Raw genomic sequence first — 21,334 nt, forward strand, 5'->3', positions numbered from 1 at the left:
ACCTGAGACGTACCTCCCTGGACTACATGAAAAGAAACATGGAAGAGCTCTCTGATCATGTAGCCCAGGCAGGTATGACCCTGACCCTGAGTAGCATCCTGCCCTCAACAAGAATGATGCCACAGTATAAAGAAAAAATGATCAACTTCAACAATTGGCTAAGTTTCTGGTGTCATTCAAAGGGGATCCAGTATCTGTCTGCCTGGGATGAAATGCTCGACAAACCACGTTGCTTCGCAAGAGATTGCTTGCACCTGTCACCCATAGGCTTTCGAATACTGGCAAAGGCTCTTGCCGCCCCATAGTGCCTTTTTAAGCAAGGCTCAAAAGACAAACCCACTACCGTAAATAGCACAAGTAACCAAAACCTGAGGGTAATACTACTCAGTGCCAGAAGTCTAAACCTCAAAATGCACGCAGTCGAGGCACTCCTCAGTATGGAGAACACCGATATCTGTGCAGTAACAGAAACCTGGTTTAAGGCTCCAGAGAGCACCCCAGCACTACCAGACTATAACTCATACCATACCTTTCGGCCACAGAACCCGGACCGAAACACAAAAGGCGGGGGTGTATCCATATTCATCAAGGATACTCACACCTCCAGGTTAGTGGCGCAGCACGATACATCAGAGATCATCCAAGTGCAACTAACAATGGGCAAAACTTGCTACAGATCACCCACTATGACCCAGGACCCCCATTCCGCATTTCTGGACACACTGGGAAATATGAAGGTCCTACCAAACACCCTAATACTGGGTGATTTCAACTACCCAAACATTAACTGTGAGAACTACTCAAGTACTAACTCCCTTGCCCAACGCTTCCTAGAATTTGCAGAAACAGAAGTAAGAGGTACCAACACGATCCGGAAATCTTCACAATGAACAAAGTCCAACCATTAGACATGATAGAAATCCAAAAACACTTAAATGTATGAAAAAATAAGCGCTTTCGCGTAGTGCAAGGCTACGCTTCATCAGATACATTCTAAAAAATACTGCAAGCTTAAATACAAAACATTTTGGCGGGATCATTAACCAATAAATTCATTATTAAACCAATAAAGTGTATATTAGTCATTATAACCTTCAATTAATGATTCTTACTAAAGTTGTCAGCTCTTTAGCTCAAAGGTAGAAAATGTTTATGCAATATAATATGATAAAAATACAATAAAACTTCTCCATACACAACAATAACATGGCTCACTACCAAAATACCATATATCATTCCCCATAGTAGTGTTAATGCAATCAGATGTCTACATATCTCATCCGCACAGGCTAATAAGTCAGCGAGTATAAATCAAACAAAAGGATCTCATAAAACAAAGAATATATATTAAAAAATATATATATATCTAACAGGCATATACAAAATGCATGTCTCATGTAGTCCCCTGTGAAAGCGATTCAGATGTATGCCTGACGATCAAAATAGAGACCGGGAAAGCCAAACAGTCATTGCCCAAATACACAGCTCAGTAAAAATGCTTATATGAGTAAGTATAGGCAGCTCTTAATCATCAAAAGGCTGCAATAAAAACAATGCAACCATTACCTTATATATTCATGGTGCGTTGACAAAATGAGTACCAACATGCCATCCTCAATAAACATGGAATAATATTGAGATCCCTTTGGCAATCAAACATGTAAAAAAAAAAAAAACAAAAGAATCCGGTGCAAACATACTTAGTAATGGAGTGTCAAACTTGATGCTCAATCCTGAACGCCCCATCGTAATCCACTCAATCCAACGTCAACTTCCTAAATAAATACGCCCAAGCGATCAAAAACAACAGAGAATCCTACATGGTATCAAATCAAACTAGCATGAAATGAAATGCTTAGCTACATGTAGTATCGTGAGTAAATATATATATAAAATGGCAGACATAATGTTGCCAAAAAGTCACATGATGACTACAAGAAGCAAAAAAAATATATAAAAACAATATGACCAAAAAACAACACTAACATTGAGTCTAAACACTGCAACACTATACTGCATTGTGCATCTCATTGTTGAACCGCAAAATGCACCCACAAAAGACTCCTACATAGAACTGCACTAAACATAAGAGAATAAAAAATGTTCTATTAACATAGGACTTTTAAAATAATATATATAAAAAGCTAAGGCATCTAAAAAAGGGAGTAGACCTATGAGTGTATACACAGATGAAAAAAATAAAAAATACAACCAAATCAACCAAGATTATATATTAACATCATAGATCTAAGATGTTGATAGACACAAATTATTCATGCTCATTATCAAGACTATGTTAGAACTATAAATATAAACAGTAACTAACATTATATTAAAACAATACGAATAAAGTGGCAATCATTTTAATGATATATACAATATATATGAAACCATATATATTGCATTACTTCCTCTCTGACAACACTGGCTTAATAGAGATGGAGTTGTTTAAGCCTGGGGGTAGGTGGGCTGCTAACCTTAAAATCCAATGTAATTCAGCTCTAGCTAGGGCATTACCATTATCTCCTCCTCTCTTACTCACTGCCAACACTTGCAATACCCTAAAAGTAAAGAAATGTGTATCATACTCTTTCACATGTCTGGCCAAGGCATTGGTATCATCTTGCCTACGAATACTATATAGGTGGTCATAAACACGGTCTCTCAGCCTCCTTTTTGTCAACCCTACATAGAAGGCTGTACATAAAGAACATGTGGCTAAATATACCACATTTCTAGTATTACAACTAGCATATTGGTTGGGTTGGAAACTAATATCCATGACAGGATGTTGGTATACTTGTGTCCTGGAGATACTATTGCACCTATTACATTGGTAGCACGGATATGTACCTTTACTCACAACCTCCCCCAGGGTCAGTTTATTAGATCCTCTAGTATTGGTCACATGTTGATCGTTGCACAACAAGAGTTTGAGGTTATCGCTGTTCTTATAGCAGAACCTGGGCCTAACGCCTATAATATCTCTAATCTGCTTATGTATAACAAGAACATTCCAATTTTTCCTTATTACTTGTCTTATTCTTTCAATATCACTAGTGTATTTAATGGTATAATTCACCATAGTCCCATAATTTCTGGGTTCATAGAACCTCTTATATTTATTCTCATCAGAGACCACCATGCCATGTGAATCCATGGGTTCAATGTCTCCTAGAACTTCATGCCTTATCTTCCTGACCATTCCTAAGTCATATCCCCTGTCACTAAAAAGGAGCTCCATCATATTGGCCTCTCTCAACAAATCTTGTTCATCAGGACATAATCTGGATATTCTAGTGAACTGACTTCTCACAATACCCTGGAAGGTATGCCTGGGATGCATACTATCGTAAGCTAGAATCGCGTTCTTCCATACTGATTTCCTGTACAGGGTTGATATAATGTTACCTTTGTTGGTCAACCTAAGTGTAACATCTAGAAAATGAATCTGATCAGAAGAATATTCTTTAGTGAACCTCAGGAAATTGGTTGTTGATTCCAGATATCCCAAGAATAGGTCAAAATCTTCGATGGTACCTTCCCATACAATAAGTATGTCATCCACAAATCGTTTATAAAACTTTATAAACTTGGATGACTCATGCTGGAATAAGAATAGTTGTTCCCACCAAAAGACCACCAAATTGGCGTAGGTATTTGCACAGGGGGTGCCCATGGCCACCCCCCATGTCTGTAGAAAATACCTATCACCAAACATAAAGACATTATTATTCAAAATAATGTCTAATAGTTGGCAAACGAGTATGATTCTGTCGTTAGAAAAAGTAGTTGATTTGTGAAGTAGTTCTCTAACATACTGTATCCCAACATCATTCGGGATTGAGGTGAACAACTTCTCCACATCCATGGTTATAAGAAAATACTGTTTATTAACCAAGTCTAAGTGTAAGCTCTTTATACTCTCCAACAGTTGGTACGTATCTTTCAGAATAGTGGGACAACTATCAACAACGGGTCGTAGAACATTCTCCAAGAAGACCGATACTCGGGAGGTTATCCAACCTTCACCTGACACTATCGGTCTCATTGGTATGGGCCAGGTTTGTTTATGGATCTTGGGTAGCCCTTTCAGAACTGGTATGACTGGATGATGGGGTCTGGAAAAATACTCATATAGTTCAACACTGATCTGTCTGCATAGTAGAAGATCATAAAGGGTGTCCTTTACTGTTTGTATAATATTCGACACTTCAATGCTAGACAAACTCTTATAAGTCATCTCATCTGATAACATACTCATCATACATTTCACATATTCATCAGTGTCTAAAACAACACCCCCCCCCCCTTTTGTCCGCAGGTTTCACTGTCAACATATTGTTAGTTCTCAATTCAGCTAATGCTTGATTCTCATAGCTACTAAGATTACAATATCTCCCTTTCTTACGGTGAGTTTCTGAGAATAGTTCATAAAAGTCATTCTCACATAGGTCCAGGAAGCATTCTACCATTGGAGGCATCGGTGGAACAAAAGTACTCTTATTCCTATATGGTAATGGCGGCTCAGTCACTGTTGTAGACTCATCATCATTACAAAAAAACAATTTTAAACAAAGACATCGACAAAAGAGCCTTAAATCTATAAGCGACTCTACCAAGGATGATGTAGCCGCTGGGATGAAGTTAAGCCCTCTGTCCAGGAGACTTAGCGTATGAACATCCAAACAGGCACTAGAATGATTGAAAACCAAAGAAGTCAATACCTCATCTTTCTGTTGGACACATTCTTTTCTTCCGAGAACTTGCGCTTTCTTGGTCCTCTGCTGTTGGAACGCCCCCTTTGTTGCGGTGTATATTTTCTCTGGTATGGTAAAAAAAGGGGGGGAGCAGTTTCAGATGCAGCATTGCTCTTAGGTATGGCTCCTAAACTGCGGTGCCCAAATAGTGCTTCCTGATTCGGAGGGGGTGTGTCCGTATGGAGCAACTCAATAGGATCCAAACTACTGATTCTCGTCGAAGATACATCAGCCTGGTTGGAGAAATGAGCACTAGTAGAAGCCAATGTAGAACTAGGTGCTACATTCATGACATCTCTAACACCAACCTGAGCTGGTTGATTACTGGATAACACATGTGCTGTTTGTCGGTTATCCTGGGACCTCGGCCAAACGAAGACATGGCCATTCTGGAAATCATGGAAATCCCTTTTCAATTTCCGTTGCTTCGTTTTGCCTAGTCTATCACTAAACAATTTAACTTGTGTCAAGACAGAGCACAGTTTATCTTTACAATAATCAGAGTTGAAGCGTTCAGTTAGCTTCTGATACAACGCATCAGTTCTGCTGCGAAGATCTGTCTCTAATGGTGAAAAATATCTCAATAACAGTTTCACATAATCAAAACCCAGATTTATATTAAGGTCCTGCCACTGTTTAAGTAAAGATGGATGTGAGTCCCCATATGTAGGCATGCAGAAAACCCGCATGCCTCTGGGGACCACCTTATGAAACAAGCAGGCTTCTAGATGTAGTCTTTGCCATAGATATCTATGTATCTGGTACAGGTTATTTTCCAGCAGTTTTAATTGATCATGAAATTCGGTTAAGTTCTCACCAGTTTCTAAAGACTGAACACAGCCTAACGCTTCCTTGAAATCCAAAGACAATAAAGGGTTAGACTCTTGTACAAACAACCCCGTCCACAGACGGGAAGTATCCCTCGACTCTGGAATGGAAGTAGCGGCAGAAGTGTTAGTATCCATCGTGTGCGTAGAGTTGTGGACAAAAAGCACAGGCTGGCAAAGTCAAAGATAGGAAAACAACTCTCAGCTAAAGGTGCCTCTCACCAAATAAAAAGGGAGTATGCAGAAACAAAAGTAAGAGGTACCAACACGATCCGGAAATCTTCACAATGAACAAAGTCCAACCATTAGACACGATAGAAATCCAAAAACACTTAAATGTATGAAAAAATAAGCGCTTTCGCGTAGTGCAAGGCTACGCTTCATCAGATACATTCTAAAAAATACTGCAAGCTTAAATACAAAACATTTTGGCGGGATCATTAACCAATAAATTCATTATTAAACCAATAAAGTGTATATTAGTCATTATAACCTTCAATTAATGATTCTTACTAAAGTTGTCAGCTCTTTAGCTCAAAGGTAGAAAATGTTTATGCAATATAATATGATAAAAATACAATAAAACTTCTCCATACACAACAATAACATGGCTCACTACCAAAATACCATATATCATTCCCCATAGTAGTGTTAATGCAATCAGATGTCTACATATCTCATCCGCACAGGCTAATAAGTCAGCGAGTATAAATCAAACAAAAGGATCTCATAAAACAAAGAATATATATTAATATATATATTATAAACTCAAACGCCCTGGATTAATTGGTCAACACCCCCACCAGAGGGAACAACATACTGGACCTGGTCATCACCAACATGGGCGACCGGTGTTCCACACCTGAAGTCAACCCCTCGCTGGTTAGATCAGGCCATAGACTAATCACTCTGGATATTCAGATTCCGCCTCCAACCCCAATCAAGGAAACCACAGTGGAAAACTTTTCAAAAGCAAACTTCACGTTGCTTAAGACTGAGGTGGAAAGGTTCACAGCCCCCACGTCAGTGGACAGTGCTGTCCAAGCTGCTGAGACCTATACAAAGGCACTCTATGATCATCTGCAGGAATGCATGGATTGTGCTATCCCAAGTAAAACCAAGACTCACTCCTCCAAGAAAAGGAAACCAGTCTGCTGGACCCCTGCCATAAACTGGCTCTACAATAGAAGGAGGAAACTAGTACAGAAGAGAGTAAAATCCCAAGAAGGAAAGACATCCCTGATCAGTATCAGCAAGAAACTACGATCCCTCATTAAAATATCCAAGGCTAGCTTCGAAAGAAGAATTGCCAAGGACTCCAAAGATAACCACAAAACATTCTTTAGCTATGTCAAGAACTCAAGTGGAAACTCTCAGATCTGCTCTGAGTTGATGCAGAATGGAACAAAATAGACTGAACCGACTGAAATTGCCAACATTTTGGCATACAGGTTCAGTGCAAACTTCACAACCCTCTCACCCGCTAAAGGGCCCATAACCATACCAGAAGAATGTAAGGCTCCAGCAATCACCGACACACAGGTTTAAACAGCCCTATCCAAAGCCAAAAATATAGCCTCAATGGGACCGGATGGTGTCCCAGGCTGTGTCTTACAAGAGCTTCAGAATGAACTAACGCCTCACCTAAACACACTGTTCAAACTCAGCCTCTCTACAGGCTATGTTCCCACAGAGTGGTGCACAGCAACAGTTATCCCACTCCACAAAGGTGGCGCCACAACGGACCCCGGGAACTATCACCCTATAAGCCTGGTCTGCAAGGCTATGGAGCGCATCACCATGGAACTCATTAACAGAGACATTGGGAACCTCCAAACTTTGGACCCCACCCAATTTGGATTTGTTAAGGGCAGATCATGCCTCCTACACCTGGTGGACTTCTTTGAGACCATTACCAAGGCATTAGATGAGGGTAAGGAGGTCCACAAAGCCTACCTAGACCTCGCAAAGGCTTTCAACACCATTCCCCATTCTGGTATTGTAGACAAACTCACAAACCTGAACATTAACCCCTATGTCACGAGATGGGTTACAAATTGGCTATCAGACAGAACCCACACGGTGAGAGTTGCAGACTCTAGGTCTGACTCTAAACTGGTTACAAGTGGTGCCCCCCAGGGCTCAGTCCTAGGACCCCTCCTGTTCGGTATATACTTCTCAGAGGTACAGGCAAGCACAGGAGGACTTTGGCTGACCAAGTTCACAAACGACTGCAAACTAGGGGCCATAATTGATTCTCCGGCTGATATAGACACCCTCCAGAAGTGTCTCGCTGAGACGGATACTTGGTGTTAAAATCATGGCCTCAAGCTGAATGCCAAAAAAGTGCATAGTCATCCCCTTTGGAAAAAGCAAAGCACCCATGAACTAGCACATAGGTGGTAGTCCCCTAAATACAGAAAAAGAAGTAAGGGATCTGGAGACCCTAGTAGATATGAATCTCTCCTTTGATAGTCATATTGTCAAGGTGGTTAGAAAATCCTTCTACGTGGCCCACCTAATCTCAAAAGGGTTCACATCCAGAATAAAGGAGGTTATTGTGCCTCTCTGCTCATCATTTATTAGACCCATTATAGAATACAATGCCCCATTTGGGATGTACCTTAAAAGACACCTGCAACAGCTGGAAAGACCACAGAAGTACCTCACCAAGAGGATTAATGGCCTCAAACAGATGACCTATGCAGCCCGACTAAAGAAACTCCAGCTGTACTCTGTTGCATACTGCTTACTCAGAGGTGATCTCTGCCTGACATACAAGGCCATGTCCAACCCAGAACTGATGGATATGCTCCACCTAAAAAAAAAACAAATCCCTAAGAGCCACACGCTCTGGGGATCTAAACCTCACCCCAACGATAAATAGGACGTGATGGAGGGATAGATTCCTGTCCCAGAGACTCCCCATGCTTTGGAACAGGATTTCAGTCTACACTAGGCAGAGCCCCTCACTAGCACTCTTCAAGAGAAACCTTGACGGGTGGATGGGAAACAGAAAATTTACCCCAGGGATCACTGCAGTGGCTCTGCTGGATAGAGGAGCAGGGAACTAATGGCTGTGCTGGTGAGAGGCACAGGGAACTAATCTAAGGGTGTGGCAAAAGCCAACACATTCTGGCTAGCTTTTCAGATGCCCTCGGGCAGATAGCCTAGTACTTGCCTATGAACCTATAATTTTATTTTGAATGAAACTTTTTGTTAGGTTTCATTACTGCAAACCAAGTTATGCACTCAGGACTACACTGTTACTGGTTGGTCCTTGTCCCCCAGGTAGTCTTATTGGCCTATCTTTTGGCTGTTTGCAGTTTGATTCTCTGTAACTTTGGATAGAGCAGTGGCCAATTGAGTTTATAAACCACTTAGAACTTTCTATATCCTCCTGATTTCTGTATCACTGTGCCTGTATTGTAGAATTTCCATTCCTTGTCTCTTCTGTAGGACTTTGGATTTGCTGCTAGGTTTACTGTCCATGTGTCAATATTTGCTGCACTATTTAATGTCTTAAAAGTTAGTAAATTTTTGTGAGGTACTTAACTGCTCTAAATGGGTGTGTAAGCTGATCTTTTGCCACAAGATTATAAATGACTGACAAGAGCTGTGGTCTTATGAATATTGCTGTTGATTTGTGTGTGATGGTATGGATTTAAGACCATACCAAACACTATGTAGAGACACTTGGCTTTAAGAGTATAAAGTAAATGAACTCTGCTTCCTCATGTTAGAGCCACAATTTTCTACACCCAAATAACCTTTATACTGTACAACTGCAGGGCAAAATTTTAAACCTTAGCACCCACAAAATTGTACATACCACAACAATTTTAACTCTTCCAATATTATTTTGTGTGTAGATAAACAACATACACACACAGTTTGAAGGAGGGGGGGGGGGTTCTTCGGTATTAACATAGTTTCTCCATTTCTCTGTTATTACAGTGATGAGCCACCGAACAGAAAACTCTAGCAGATGAAAACAAACCATTAACTGGTGATGTGGTGTCAATAAACTGAGCTGTATCTCTTTGAAAGGTAGAAGCTAGCAATCACTGCTACTAATTTAAATACACATATCCTTATGTGTCTATGTAAACCACCAGACACAGGCATTTGAATTGAAATTTAAAACTCTCTGCTTAAAATAAAAATAATTAATCCATTTTATAGTCAAATTACAAGCATCTTTAAATTTATAGAAAAAGTACATGCAAATAATGTGTTTAAAGATGCCATTGACAAAAAGATGAGTCCTAAATTGCAGTTTATCTGGGGATATGAATTGCTGAAGAATTTGAGAATCCAGAGTTAGTTGCATAATTCCTCAAACAAATGGAATCCAGCTTGAGCTCAGTTTGAAAAATGCAGTCCACTGTCTACAATGTAGAAGTAAGGCAGTAAGCAACTCCACTGGTTGTTTTCTTTCTGCTTAAGAGTCTTAGGCAGTCCTTCATATTTTCTTCAAACTTTGATGTTGCTTTTCATGGATGTGGTTTGAGTCTAACAAGATATTGTCAAAATAAGTTAATCCATATTTAGCAAAAACATGGCAGATATATGCATACTTGATAAACAGATTTAATTTTAGTTTCTAACAGGTCAAGCTTGCTTACTCTTTGCAATTTGCTTTTTAAATTCTATATGTTATATGTTTTTACATGGTGCAAGATGTATAACAACTGTATTTTTATAATACAAAGTAGCATCTGCTTTAGCTTATTACTACTTCTGTAAACTTACCTTAACATTACATCAGTGATTTTGAAGTCTCGTGCTGGAAAGGCTCACTCCTACCCTCCTCATTTTGAATTCTGCTGGTCTGTGCCTGTTGCACTGTTTTCCGTTTCCTTCTTTTGTATTCTGGAATCATCTCCATAGTTTGTTTGATTCACCATCTGAAAACTGAATGTGTCGAAGTAATGTATCTTTAATAACATATTTAGCAGCACTCTAAAAATTGCCTCCTTTTTTTTTTCCTTAATTTGTCTATATGGTAATTGTCAATTTAAATTGTTTCATGCTGTCTTGCATCTGCTTACCTGCTGTTTTATTAATGCAAGGTAAATTCTGGGAACTCTTTGTATGAGCCCATCACAGGCAAGTGCCACAGATGGCTAATAGTACTGCTAGTTAGACTTGCTGGAACAGCATACTTTTCAATAACAGAAAACTTGCAAGTCGGATCCTTTCATACAGCTGATAGCTCCCTAGTAGATAATAATCTTATACTGAAAATCTCAAAAAGTTCTGTATACGTATCCTTTCTACATTCTTTCGTTTTCAGTTTTGTTTAAAATTGTTGCATGCATTAGTTCCTTTTTATTGATCAAGTACATGTAATTCATTTATAACAAGCTGCAGAAATTTTAGTTTAGTCAGCTGCAAGTGTTTGATGAGCATATTGTAAAGTCACTACATGCAGGTATGTATTTTGCTGTTGTGGAGAAAAAAGGCAAGCATTCTGTGCCACCTGAAATTTTTTATTTATATTGCTTATTGGTCGCTGTAAGACGTTTGGGCAATAATGGAGAACACTGGTCCACACCAGTGTTTTTGTATAGCTCTTAAAACATTTTGTGTAACATCTAGGAGCTGCTGCATATCATGTAGTCTGTAGCTTTCAACTTCTTTGCTCACAAAGCATGGAAATTCTAAAAATAATGGGTAAAATCAGGGACAAAGCCAGAATGTAATGGGTAGAAAAGGGGCCAGATTAGGGACAGTTTCTTTTAATCTGTTACTCTAAAATCATGTAAATATTTTAACAAAACAGGTTTTAATGCATCAATACTTTTTCCAAAACAAAAAGCAAGAAAAAAGTATGAAACTCTTAATAGCTAACAGTAATGAGGCAAAATCAGAGGCATTTGAGAGATATGCACCACAACGGTCAGATCTCTGCATGATAATAGCTCTCAGCTTCTTTCGTACAACCAGAATCAGGGACATATCCAGCAATAATCATGGGTACCCACCACATTTTCTTTCTAAGTTGTCAGTTTTAGGATGTATTATTCCGAGTTACAGAGCAAGTTTTTGAGCCAGAATCAATGCCAGCTGGGTGATATGCTCAACGGTAATGGAAAATGTTTTACTTTTATCACAGTGGTAGTAGTAACTGTTTTATATGACAGTGGAGATCATTGAACTCTGTATTTTGGATTTGCACTTATTTACATTCCAGTGTTCTCCATCATCACTGAAGTTTATATGCAACTGTTAATTGCATTTCTATAAGTCCAAGAAATATCACTCCCACAGGACTAATGCTACCTGTGCCAAGCACATAAACTAACATAAAAGGCACAGTAGCGATGCAGGCAGTAAACACAGCACTAACCAAAATGCAGGAAACAAAGCTGAAAAAAACGCTGCTTCATGAACTTTAAAATTCGGATTTATTGTGATACAAACAGGAGACGTGGTAAGTGCTTCCACCTGGATAGGCTTCTTCAGACCAAAAGAACCCCCGCTCTTGTACACCCTTATATGTCAAAAAAGGCGGCAAAAACAGATAAACCATTAAAGGCACAGTACAACTATCATGGTATACAACATAAATGAAGTGCTTACTCTAAAATACATTAACCATAGTCAAATAAAAACACCTATACCACTCATAGAACATAAATAGAGATGTATAAAAACAAAAAACTGCATAAATTCATACTAATTGCACAACACTAACAATAAATCCTCTCATAAAAATGCTCTCATAATATATGCAAAAAGCACAGTCATACATATCACTTCAATCTCCTGGACTTCAGGAAAGGTCTCAGTGGTACTTTCTCATTCAGTCCAGGAAAAATATCTGCTCTAAGTCTAACAATCCATTTAGATTCAATACTCTCATACTTCATTTATGTTGTATACCATGATAGTTGTACTGTGTCTTTTATGGTTTATCTGTTTTTGGCGCCTTTTTTGCCATATAAGGGTGTACAAGAGGGGGGGTTCTTTTGGTCTGAAGAGCCTATCCAGGTGAAAGCGCTTACCACGTCTCCTGTTTGTATCACAATAAATCCGAATTTTAAAGTTCATGAAGCAGCGTTTTTTTTCAGCTTTGTTTCCTGCATTTCTGTGCCTTTTATGTTAGTTTATGTTAATTGCATTTCTGTTTAATAAATTTAAAAGTGGACAATGTTGAAATGAGTAGAATGCATAAGGCTTGCTCTTTTTTGAAGATGCCAAGTCACAAAGCATCAGATGGACAGACTGTTGCTTGAAAAAGACTAGAGGCAGGTTGTAGTGTTTTTAAAAATTTCAAATGTCCTGAATCTTGCTAATTTGTGATATTTTTACAGGCCTTTGTATGTCACTGTGGTGTATGAAGGCAAATGCTCCAGCTGCATGAGATTCGGTGTCAGCGTGCCGCTGGCTGGAACAGTAGCCAGGCTTCGAGAAGCTGTCTGTTTGGAAACCAAAATCCCTACTAGTCAGGTAATTTTTTATAACTGCACTTTTATACCTGCAGACTTATGCATTGTTCTCCTTTTTGTAAATCAGAACTGAAAAACGAAGTATAATCAAAATGAAGAGTTTTGGATTATTTTATGTCATTGCTACTCACTGTTTCAGTGTTTTGAGAATGTATCACTGTTTTTTATTTACATGCTTACTCCACAGCTAGGATAGTCACACAGACTCCTTACAAGAATAGGTGTCTGATGCTGCAGATAAATTTTATTGTACTTTTCTGAAGCCTTTGTTCATTATCAGGTTGCAATACTTCCCTTTTGTTTTCATTAAGTGAAACATAATATCTCTTAAAATTTTACCTGTTTACTTAAAATTCTTTTATGCTGAACCTAAGATAAATCAAAGAAAGTCACTTAGATCTTGAAAGTTTCGTGCTATCTCATAGAAGTCTGTTTTACTGGTTAATATAGATAGTCCTGTAATAAATTTGTCCTGGTTAATATCTGTTGACGAACTGTATTTGGAACTGTTTTGAAGTTTTCTAAGAAAATAGTATTCAAAAATTCTTAACCACATCAATACTGAAAGAAGGACCTTGAGATAAAACAACTTTGAAATGTCTGGGTTCCTTTGTGGTCAAAGGTTTGCAACAAAGAAAAGTAGTTCAAAATGTTTGCCATCTCAGATTAAGGTGTGATAAGTTTGTCATTATACCAAATAGGCCAGAGAGAGAATGGACAGTTTTGTTTGAATCCTAAGACACCTGTAATACCTGTTTTTTTGTAATTCTGTACTGATGTTTGTGTACACACATTTGATCATTCATTTGACTATTTGTGTTGTTCAGATTTTGTTTTTAACAAATGTAGGAAACTGGAAAGAAAAACAACAAAATTCCACACATGAAACTGTTATATTCACCTAACGCCTCGGTTTAACAATGTGCTTTCCAAGAAAGATAAAAAAGAAAACTATATATGATGCACATATAACAACATCAGTTAACACATAGTATAAGTTAATTTAGTTTAAAAAGATTTTCCAATTACAAGAATGATTAAGCCCATTAGGTACTGTATTATTAAATATAAGTATAAAAACATACTCCTTGTATATTGCAATCTTTTTGAAATAAATCATTGCCAACATAAAAAGTGCCTGTTCTAAGACAGTAACTTTTAAATCAATCATTCATGTCTGTAACATTCATTATAATGAACTGCTAAAGGACTTTCTGTAGCATGTTGTGATTATTTCTCAGATGTTCTTTTATTGTAGTTGAAAAGGCTCATTTAGTTTCACCTATGTAGATCAAGTGACAGGGATACACTCAATAACATAAATAGCAGAGGTAATACAATTAAATTTACATTTACTATCAAGTTTTAAATGATTGATTTTATCAAACTTTTGAAAACACTATATATATCTATAAATATGCTCAGTTGGATGCATGAAAGTTTTAGTTTTTAAATAATCCTCTAACTGTTCCCTTTATAAAATGAAAACAAGGGAGCCTTACATAAAATAGTATGTAGTAACTATCATTTGTAAACAATTCCATTTCTTTTAAATAATAGATACAATATCATTAGATGCAGATTGTGCTGTAAAATGCAGATAATCTCTCTCTTATATTGAGAAATCTTATTAATGCCATATTGATTATTAAAAGCAGCAGTTGATTTAACATATGTTGCTAACAGAACACCTCTAGACATTCTTGCCACTTGTCAATAAGCTTATCATCCTAGTTAGAACCTGTACATACATATTTATAAACTTTTGGGATTCTGACCTCGTAACCCTAAGGAATTTCCCATTAGGAAGTGTAGAAGTAAGGTGTTCGGGGTGAGAGGTGTGGAACCAGTTAAACAGTCTAAAATACTTTCTGGTTTCATGTATGCATTTGTACTTATTAAATCTCCAGCTTTTCCTATCTGGGTAACATCTAACTTATTGATCTCAAACAAATTACCATTATAAGTAAATTTTAAACCAAACTGATTCTTATCAGGTCCATTAATAAATTCTGGAATACATAAAGGAATCAACAAGTCGTCAACAAAGCGAAAGTAATACAAAAATTGTGAAAAAAACTGAAATAAATATATTCTTTTTCAAACAACCCCATAAACAAACAAGCATAACCAGGGGCAGAGGAAGGATCCATGGAGATGCCTTTAAGTTGTCTAAATATCTTCTTATCAAATGTAAAAAAAAAAAAATATATATATATATATATATATATATATATATATATATATATATATATATATATACATTATGAAGACAAAGCTCAATCAATCCAATTGGATATAATGTGTTACGTTTATCATCCAAATAAGACATCGCTTCTACACCAAACTTATGTTCTATACTAGTGCAAAGGATAACTACAGTCAGTGGGTTACCATGCATTTTGCCGAACGTTGTTTTGTTTAACAAATGCTAGGGAGTGGTTGAGATTGTAATGTTCAGATAGTCAAATGTTCAATCTCAAAGTGCCATTTCTTTGAAAGTGGTGAGTGGGGGTTGTGAAGGGGTTAGAGTGTGTACATGTGTACACATGTTGGGTGTTAGGATAAGGGTTAGGTTAGAGTCTAAGTGTTGTGTGTTTGCATGCAAGTGTGTGTGTGTTTTAGGGTGAGGGTTGGGATTAGATAAGGGGTTAGATCTTATGTCTGTAGTGTGCGTTGGTGTGTTTTTTGTTTGAGTGTGTCTTGTGTGGTGGTAGTATTACGGAAATCTTTTTTAAGATATGGTGTAGGCTTAGGGTTGTGGCAGGGTTAGCATTACTGAGGTGTTGCTGGGGGGGCAAAGCCCCATTCAGTGGATGAACTAAATGTCTTGTATAAGAATCCTCTATGACAGGTATCCTCCTTATTCTTTCTGCCAAAACTTGTCTTTGTAATTGAGCTAAATACAGAGTGCTGAAATTAAACTTAAGAGGTAATCACCATGTTGTTGTCAGAAATAAAATCTGTGTTACGTTTTTGAAGATGATGAGGGATGAGACAGGCAAAAATTTGAACAATTTTTTTTTTTTTTGAAAATAATGGTGTAGGAGGACAATGTTAGTGAAACAGATTGTCATATGTGATTATAATAAAAATGAGTTTATGGGCTGAGGACATGGTACAAATCTAGAGAAGTATCGTGGAGAAATGTCCTGTCTGTTCAGTGTTGGAGTCTTTAGATTAGGATGTAATACAGGCTTTAGTATCAAAGGAAAGATGGAAGATTATGGAGTGAGAATGTGGGATTTTGCATTGACGTTAGGGCATAGTAAACTCCTTGCAAAAAGAGAAATGCATTGTAAGCCAGAGAAGGAGTACGTGTATTTAAAGTTTACATGGGGAAAAACTTGCAAATATTTTTATGATTTGTATAAAATACTTTTGGCGTAAGTCAGGAAATGAAGTAAAGTAGGACAAATTGTAAAACTTAATGGATAAGATGTTATATGATGGGCAGCTTTGGTGGCATAGAGAGATAAAGTCCTGACTATGGCCCAGATGACCAAAGTTTGAATGGCAGATCTGGTGAATGGTTGAGCTGATAAGAGAGAATAGATATGCCCCTCCTTGGGGGAGGGCAGGGCATACCCTGTTACAATCCCTTGGAAGAGGATAGGTGCTGCAAATGCCTATGCTGGGCTTTTGACTTACTAAGTCATTGCCTGTTGGTAGCCTCCATAGTAAATATACAGGAGCTTGTGGTTTCATAAGAAGAAAGCATTGTGGGCACCCATGGTGATGCAGTATTCCATCACCACCTGAAAGGAGGGGGGGGGGGGGTTTAGAGCAATTACAAAATGCTCTCATAGTTTGGATGCAGGTGAGGGCAGAAACACCCCTTTTAGCAGATCTATATCAGCATTTTGAAAATGTAATAGGTCGAATCACTAAATGTCGAAATGAAATGATCGACCTATTACATTTTCGAATGCCAATATAAACCCCCCCCCCCAAAAAAAAAACTAAAGGGTGTAGGCAGGGGGCAAGCCCCCCTGCACCCCCCACAGCCCCCGCTACTTAAATATACCAACTCTGAGACCGCACTACATTGAGGTAAATGGAGATTTCTGTTTACTCGTTCGATGTTCTGCCCTTTCGGCATTCTCGATGCAACAGTATCAAATTCGATATTGTCAGCATTCGAGATGCTGATAAGGGACCCCTTTTAGCTGCCTATATTATGGTCCTCCAGATGGGTGTCATCCTCCTACATCTGGTGGGTAACTCCCTCATTATGTGAAAATAAATGGGCTCAAGTTATGTAGGGGGAGGCTTGAAGGTCAGCAGGCAGTGGTGCAAAAATCAACCTGAAAAAATGCATTATCTGGTTTATACAAAGAGTCATCAGAAATTATTCATAGGGTCTTATGAGTTAAGTGAGGCTAATGGTTTAAGAGCCCTTACAAGCCTAGCCAACATAACCCAACTTTGCTCAATATATGGCCCCTAGGGGCAAAAGGATTGCATGGATTTGTGCCTGTGCATTGAGTATCTTACAGATTGTCCCTGCCCATAACGAACATAGGCACTACCCAGGTGTGAATAAATGATTCCCCACCCATTGATCCAAATTTCAAATATGATATTCAGATAATTGATTTAGTTTTGGAATGTATTGGGCAAGTATGGGATGGGATAGATGTAGGAATCCACTGTATAATAGAATATATTAATATGAATTTGGCAAAGAGTATCAAAAATGGTTGATAAGTAAGAGTGAAGGGTAAAACAAAGTTTAAAGAATGATTCACATTTGAGCTGAAAAATGTACGAGTCATTTTGGCATTTGGTTGTCTGGTGGAATTGAATGTTTATAAGATCAGATTTTGATTTTATTGCTACAGTTTAATGATTTGTTTTCAGTATGTGCTGGGGGTGTTTAACAACCACTAAGCCACCATTAACTCAAGCATATGCGACTTTGGTACTTTTGCATAATGTCCTACCTAAAAGATAGCAGCTCAGGAGTGTAGCATTGCCAAATATGTATGGTATGCCATCAGTGCAAATGGTATGGAGTTAGAATCCACAAGATGAGTGTTTACATTGTTGCTATTGAATGTTACAGCACCCAGTCAGAGCACGCATTATCCTACCTAGATCTCTTTAAATGGTGTGTTTATACTGAAGTACTGTAAGAGTTTGTGTCCCTTAGTCTTTCAAATACAGTTAGTTAATAGTAACTCTGTGTCTTGCAGATCGTGCTAACAGAAATGTATTATGATGGTTTCCATCGTTCTTTCTGTGACAGTGATGACCTAGACATGATACATGAAAGTGATTCCATTTTTGCATTTGAAACTCCAGAAATATTTAGACCTGAAGGAATTCTCACTCAGAGAGGTAAGAGTGCAATTTTCTGGGTTTACATTTCTTTTTTAATGGATTTAGAATAATGTACTTGTTTTTGAGGATAACCATGGAGTTTTGGCATACCTCTCAACTGAATGTCCAGATTTTTGTCTCATATTTTTGGTCTGTTCTTCATAAAATGTGTGGCTTTCTGGAAAATCATTGAGGAGTGAAGTCACTAAGTAATGGCAATCATTTGTGTTTCAGACTACATATGTTACAGAAAGTACATAATAATTAAAAACCTGTGATTCTAGAAACTATCTACATTTATAGGATCAATATTTAAAAACTGTTGCTATTTTTGGGCTTTTGTCCCCGCATTATTTCCGGCTTTGTCCAGATTTCTTGCACTGAGAGGTTGAGAGGTATGATTTTGGGTCTAGTTATATGGTGTGCTTAAACCTGCAGAATATACAAGACCTGAAAGTGTAAGGTGCAGGATGTAGCTAGTTTAGAGCCTTACATTTCTACCATTGCAGCTTAATGGGTATTTTATATTAATTTTATCATATGTTAGTGAAATAACATAATTTAACTGTTAGGATTCTTTGGGGTTTAATGGGATATTTTTAAGCTGTCATCAGTTTCACATTTGCTACTAAACTTTTTTTTTTTGAAAGGCACTTCTAAATCAGACATTATGGTTCTCTCCCAAAAAACAAATTGGACATACAGTTTATAATTGGGCAAATGCCTATGTTCATTTTCTATAGCTATGTAATCTACTGGGATGATGGTGCTAATTTTTATTACAGGTTGTAACACAAATGCTGGGGTGTCAGTTTTTCTTTAACACTTGTTGCTTTCTTGACCAAAGGATTGCTGTAGCTTTAATGAACTTATGTAATATGGCTTTAGTTTGATGTCACAAGCACCAGTTGAAGTGTATTGCTAGAAACAACTGGAATTTGGAAGTTTGTATGAGATTATTTTTTTCTGAGATATTCAAAGACTTAAATGTAGTCTGGCGATGATTTTAAATGTAGCAGTTCTGAATATTGCATTTGGTTGTAATAGCTAGGTGTTGTTTAGGAAGGATGTTTTCCCTTGTGTAAACTTCTGCCATAAATTGTTTTTGGGCTTCTTTGATTATCCATAGTAAACATCTTCAGACACAGAAATGTTGATGTGTAGCTGGTACTAGAAGACAGTGCCAAATGTCATGTCATGACATGAAAGCTGAGACCATGTGTTAAAACTCACAAATTACCTGTTATTAACTCAAAGTGCAGTGCCCCTCCAAACCCCAGGAACACACCACCTATGCTGAATTGCTCTCAGAAACATTTCAATGGCTGCATAGAGGCTGCTGTACCTACCAGAAGGAAGCCCAGAAGTAAAACACCCCAGTGGCATCCCAAATTAAACAGGATATACAACAGAAGGAAAAACATTATGGCAAAAATCCAGAAGGGTAGTTTCCATAAAGATAAAAACTCTCCCATCAAAGTTAATAATCAACTGAGAGGGCGTATTTGGTCAAGCAAAGCTGGCTTTGCTTGACTAAATATGCCCTCTCAGTTAATAGTCAACTGAGAGGGCATATTTGGTCAAGCAAAGCCAGCTTTGAGGTTAATACAGCCTTTCAGATGAAAGATAAGGCCTTCTACAAGTATCTGAGGAAACTTAAAGGCAGAACACAGCAATGTGCTGAAATGGTGGTTAATAGTGCCTCATTCACTGAGCCTGGCAATATAGCGAACTTGTTAGAGAACAAATTCAATTCCAGCTTTACCCCCCTCACCTCCAACCATCATGCAAAAAAAAAAACCTTCAGACTTAACCCTTCCAGCTGTAACTAGGGAACATGTACTGGCTGTACTCACTAACACCAAGAACATGGCCTCAGTGGACCTGATAACCTCCTAGGATACTTCCTGAATAATCTAAAATAAGACTTATCAGGACCCCCAGAGTCGTTATTTAACTATAGCCTTAAAACAGGCTTTGTGCCACATGATTGGAGGACTTTAATTGTCATTCTCTTCATAAGGGAGGACCTCCCAACAGAACTTGGAAACTACAGGCCCATTACTCTGACTAGACTTATTTACAAAGCCATGGAAAGAATTATCATGGAAATTATCAAGAAAGAAATTAGGAGACCTCCAGACACTGGATCCATCCCAGTTTGGCTTTGTCAAAGGAAGGTCATGCTTCCTGAATCTGGTGGACTTCTTTGAAAAGTGACTAAAGCAATCGATGAGGGGAGAATTGGTGCATACTGCCTATTTAGATCTGGCTAAGGCATTACAATATCCCACTTGGGCATTGTCAGCAAACTTGCTGAACTAGATCTGAACCCCTTTTATAACATGCTGGATAGATAGCTGGCTCACTGTTAGGACCCATGAGGTTAGACTCAGTGAGGCCATCTCCACAAATAGGCCGGATAACAGAGGAGTCCCCTCAGGGCTCTGTGCTAGGCCTGCTCACTTTGGCATCTACTTCTTGGATGTCAAAGCCAATGTCATAGGCCTCTGGCTAGCGACATTCACAGATAATTGCAAACTGGGAACAATCTTTGAATCCCCCCAAGACAAGTACACCCTTCAGGAAGGTCTAATACACTCAAATGCTTGGTGCCAAAGCCGTGGTTTAAAACTCAGTACCAATAAATGCATTGCAGTAAGGTGATTCACTAGTCAGGGATCTGGGAACTCATGTCGATAGCAACCTAGCCTTTGACCAACATGTTTCCAAGGTATTAAGAAAATCCTTGTGTTGCTCAACTTGTAATCGAGGAGCATGGCATCTAAGTCCAGAGGGTTCATTATATCACTGTACTCTACCCTTTCAGACCCATCATAAGAGTGTAATTCCCCCTTCAGTATGTACCTGACCAGACAAATGCAGCAAATAAATGTCCACAAAGGTTCCTTACAAAAGGAATGCAGAGAGTAAACGCAGTGTCCTATGATGGGCACATCAAAGC

General features: G+C 38.2%; 1 protein-coding gene across 1 annotated transcript in view; it reads left to right on the plus strand.

Annotated features, from left to right (window-relative positions):
• USP31 (ubiquitin specific peptidase 31) overlaps window positions 1-21,334 on the plus strand; it is a 2,233,792-nt gene that overhangs the window by 537,802 nt on the left and 1,674,656 nt on the right. Inside the window, exons 5-6 of the mRNA XM_044089819.1 lie at window positions 12,910-13,045; window positions 18,243-18,387. Of these exons, the coding sequence (XP_043945754.1) occupies window positions 12,910-13,045; window positions 18,243-18,387 (281 nt within the window). The remainder of the gene's footprint in view (window positions 1-12,909; window positions 13,046-18,242; window positions 18,388-21,334) is intronic.

This window comes from Protopterus annectens, chromosome 12.part0 (assembly GCF_019279795.1).
Source record: "Protopterus annectens isolate FY-2018-M chromosome 12.part0, PAN1.0, whole genome shotgun sequence".
NCBI classification, from domain to species: Eukaryota; Metazoa; Chordata; order Ceratodontiformes; family Protopteridae; genus Protopterus; species Protopterus annectens.